The following is a 4,406-nucleotide window of genomic DNA, read 5'->3' on the forward strand; positions in this document are numbered from 1 at the left end:
ATGTTAGCACTCCCCCTTGTGAGTTTGGAGAAGGTGGTCAGTTGGTTACTATAGTACCATAACCCTAATGTATCCTGCTGTAAACTTTTACCTTTCTAAAATGTTAAGATGTTTCTTAAGATGTTTCTCCTACATGACAACGAATCGAATCTGAAACTTAGTGCTGGCTAGTGTTAAATATATATTATGATATAATGTACAGAATAATGCAGTTGAATGATGTCAGGTTGTGAAATCTACAGTACAACAGGTGCATTTTTCTGTTCCACTCATTAATAAAAATGCCATCTAAAACAACATGATACAAGCTAAGATGACCATGTGCATTAGATTGTGATGTACATTAGAGAAACAATAATTAGTCAGTTTCATTTAATGAATTTGCATCTATTTTAATAATCAGTTAATTATTTTGAGTGGTCCGTATTCTCTGATTTCAGCTACTCAAATGGGAGTATTTTCTGCTTTCTTTAGTCGTCTATGGCAGTAAACTGAATATCTTTGGGTTGTGGACAAAACAAGACATTAGAGGACGTCACCTTGGGCTCTGGGAAACTGACTGACATTTTCTGGACCAAACAACTAATGGATTAATCAAAAAGACGATCAAAAGATGAATCGATAATGAAAATAATCATTAGTTGCATCCCTAATTTTAATTTTGCACATTGAAATAAATAATATGGAGGAAAACAAATGAAGAAAGTTACATTTCACATCATTTTTTGCAGTTCCTATGACTGTCTCCGTGACGACCCCTTTGACCACAACTGGCCATCGCTGCCTCAGCTTCCTGGTTTGCACTACTCCATGAATGAACAGTGTCGCTTTGACTTCGGTGTGGGCTACACCATGTGCACCGCGGTAAGAGATCCCCATATTCTGAAAGTAATTTTACTAACATGGCTAGAGTTAATTAACTAACTAACTAACTGCACTAACATACTGAAGGCAATTTTTGTAATTGTTGCCACCGATCAAGCTTAGCATCACTTAACTTTCTGAGATGATGCAGTTTTTCAGAGTTGGGGTAAAGTCGCTTTGAATTCAGTCTGTTCAGGTGATTCAGAATTAGCTGAATTTCACAGTGGAAGATGCATTTTTATGAAGGTTTTCCTAGTGAAGTGAACCAAGCACTGACCTATCTATCTCTGATCTACACTGTAATAAGAGTCACACATACACACTATTCACATTCTTCTGATGTCCTCTGCTTTCCTCTCCCGGCCACTGGTGGGATTGGCATCTTGCTTAAAAGCAGGTAATTGGTTTTTATAGCTTATTCTTTTTTTTCTGTTATTAATGTTAATTATGAAAAAGAATATTTTTTTAACATAACTCGTTCCATGATACCACAGTGCCTTTACATGAATCTGTCACAAATAATATTTACGTAAACACGAAACATTACACAGTAGACAAGATTCACGCAGCTTCAGCATCTTGCCAGTCATCTTACCTTTCCCCCTGTCACCCTCACCCTCTCTATTACTGTGAAGCCACTGTGGCACGCTGTTGCTTGATTGACAAAGGGCTTGTTCGGGGGCTTTGCACACATTGCTAGATTACCCTCTATTCTCTTGTCAAACCCATTCCCCTCAGCTACAAAAGGCGGGCCAGTCAGGAACGCAGGTAAGGTAACCCCACCTTCCGGAAGACATGTGGCCCGTCATTTGTTTTCTCAAATTTTCTTTTTCTATTTGTCCTCTGAAGTTGTAATTGTTTGTAATGTTGCTCCTTACTTTTCTTTTTTACTGTACTTTGTTTCTCTGTTCTACCCATCGTCATATTTTGGACGTTAGTCTGCAGGATTCTAAAATGCTAATTTCTAGAAAGTGGCAGTAAAAATCCCTGAAAACACTGTGACTCTACTGGTTCAGTGGCTATGGTGCAGTTCAACAGCTGAACTGTATCATACCCCAACTCTTTTCCTGCAAATCTGTGTTAAATCACAGCAGCGCTGGCAGGAAGAGCCTCATCATATTGGCACACTCACAACTATAAACGAGTGGAAAAGGTTGGAAAGATGTCTTTCCCATCCAAGGGGAAATGGCTGAGCCAGAACAGAGGCTGTTTTTCCATGTTTCACTTCAGCTTTTAGGATCCTCCAGTCTGATGTCATTGGTGATTACCTACCACAGTCTAGCCATTGATTGTGACTCGCCCTCTGACCTGTAAAGGTCCCCTGGGGTCATGGTGGGTAGGGAAGTCTGTGGAAAGGAGGGAGGAGGGCACAGCCCCTCAGACACTGGACTGCAGGTCGGTTTGGTGGTATCCTCATCAATGGTTCATATCAGAGAATTTGGTCCTTGATCTGTGTCTAGGGACATTTTAGAGGTCAATGAGACCTCACCTTTTGGCCTTTTAACCTATTGCCCTCTGCTCTCTGACCTCCCTTGTGACCTAATTAAACCACGGGCTGTCTCATTCTGAGAGTCTTGTCTCTCTTTCTCTCATCCTTTGGTTTAGTTTGCATGAATGGCTGTGTGTTTCTCAGTGGAGCGAAGTCTAGAGTGCAGTGACACAATACAGGGTCGGTGTTGTTATCGTTGCGTATAATACTGTGGTGGTTATTGTTGTAGTGATATTTCTCTTCTCATCTCTATTTTTATTTCCTGTTTTCAGTGTTTAGTCTCACTCCAGCTGTCTCATGATGGTTGACTTGTTTTATTGAAGGTCAGTCTGTTACTCAGTGTGTGCGCTGTATGGTAGGGCTTTTAATTGTAAGAAGGAGTCTCTCTCTGTGCCCTGCAGTATCGCACATTTGATCCATGTAAGCAGTTGTGGTGTAGCCACCCAGACAATCCCTTCTTCTGCAAGACCAAGAAAGGACCACCTATTGATGGGACCATGTGTGGGAATGGGAAGGTATTTATACACTATTGTACTTTAACATATATTCTGTTGAAGAAACATAATTTGAAAGTGCACTGTATCCAAATAGCAACCGTGTGTTGTGTTCTTGGCCTCTTGCAGCATTGCTTTAAAGGTCACTGCATCTGGCTGACCCCTGACATCATAAAGCAAGATGGAAACTGGGGTACGTGGAGCGAGTTTGGCCAGTGCTCCCGCACCTGTGGTGGAGGAGTACAGTTTCGCACACGCGACTGTGACAATCCTAGGTATGAAACTGTGTTTCCCTGTGTGTATGTGTGTGTAAAAAAAAAAAAATTGAAATAGCAAGTTTTCAGCCTGTTAATTATCCTAAATTCAGCTAAGGCTCTCTGCAGTTAATCTCTGATATTGATAGTGACAATACCAGAGAGGCAATTTACCCCATTAAGTTATGAGTGTTAAATGTATCATTTCTAGTCCAAGGCTAATGAATTTTAAAAGTGAAACACAACACACATTTTGAATGATGTATGTGTCCTTTGCCCTGTAACCCTCTCAGACCAGCCAACGGAGGACGTACCTGCGTGGGGGCAACTTATCAGTTCCAGATGTGCAACACCAACGAGTGTGAGGATATCTACAGTGACACACGAGAGGAGCAATGCCACGCTTGGGACCCTCGCTTTGAACTCCACAGCAACAAGCACCACTGGCTGCCTTATGAACACCCAGACCGTGAGTGTACACCCGCAAATAGAAAAAAGATGAAGTAGTTTGTTGGAGAGATAGAGACAAAAAGAGGCTGTCAGAACAAAAATACCAGACTGAGAATGATAAACTCCTGAGTGATGATACACTGTGGAAGTTGTAAATACAAATGAAAGCCAAAACAAGGAAGCAAACACTAAATTCTTGAATGCGGTTTGGTCTTAGAGGGTTTTATATATAGGTTTTGTTCTGTTACGGTCATTGACATCTGGCTGTCCTGCTGAGTCTGAGTACAGCTTTGAGCTATGACTACGCCCTCCCATAAAAACACACCATCTCTTTGAAAACCTCTTTAAAAACAATCTTCTTTGAACTCTTTTTCCACCCAATCGCTGATGTCAGTTGAACCTCACTGACTCCCTCCTCCATCTTCCTCTCCATCCATGTATTAGTTGGCACTATACAGACAAACTATCAGATTTACAATGGGATCCCATCCTGGAATTCTTCACTTAATCTAAAATACATCTTCAAAATCTCTTTAAAATGTATGTGTGTGTGTGGTTGTCAGGCTCACCCTGTCTCTTAAGTGGAGGTGTCACTGCCGCCCTGATAGGTATTAAATTATCATTCAACTAAAGGGCAGCCCTCGAGAAAAGTGCTGAGCTGTCTCTAAATCTACTCTGAGGTCACGCTACGCGCACTGTGCTAAGGGGGGCCTTGCTAAATTGTTTTTCTCCGTTCTTATCATTTCTAAATGCCATAGTTTTCAGCAAGGTTTTCTCAGTCTCAAATTACTTTTCCATCAGTGTGTGTTAGTTAGTGTGCAAGCACATATTTGCGTGTGTGTGTGTGTGAAAGAG

The 4,406-nt window shown here is 41.2% G+C and overlaps 1 protein-coding gene across 1 annotated transcript in view; it reads left to right on the forward strand.

Annotated features, from left to right (window-relative positions):
- LOC118333637 (A disintegrin and metalloproteinase with thrombospondin motifs 2-like) overlaps positions 1-4,406 on the forward strand; it is a 109,908-nt gene that overhangs the window by 94,663 nt on the left and 10,839 nt on the right. The window contains exons 9-12 of the mRNA XM_035669371.1: positions 732-864; positions 2,755-2,868; positions 2,977-3,122; positions 3,395-3,570. Of these exons, the coding sequence (XP_035525264.1) occupies positions 732-864; positions 2,755-2,868; positions 2,977-3,122; positions 3,395-3,570 (569 nt within the window). The remainder of the gene's footprint in view (positions 1-731; positions 865-2,754; positions 2,869-2,976; positions 3,123-3,394; positions 3,571-4,406) is intronic.

The sequence above is a fragment of the Morone saxatilis genome, unplaced genomic scaffold (genome assembly GCF_004916995.1).
Source record: "Morone saxatilis isolate NCDOM2014 unplaced genomic scaffold, NCSU_SB_2.0 Contig22, whole genome shotgun sequence".
Classification (NCBI taxonomy): domain Eukaryota; kingdom Metazoa; phylum Chordata; class Actinopteri; family Moronidae; genus Morone; species Morone saxatilis.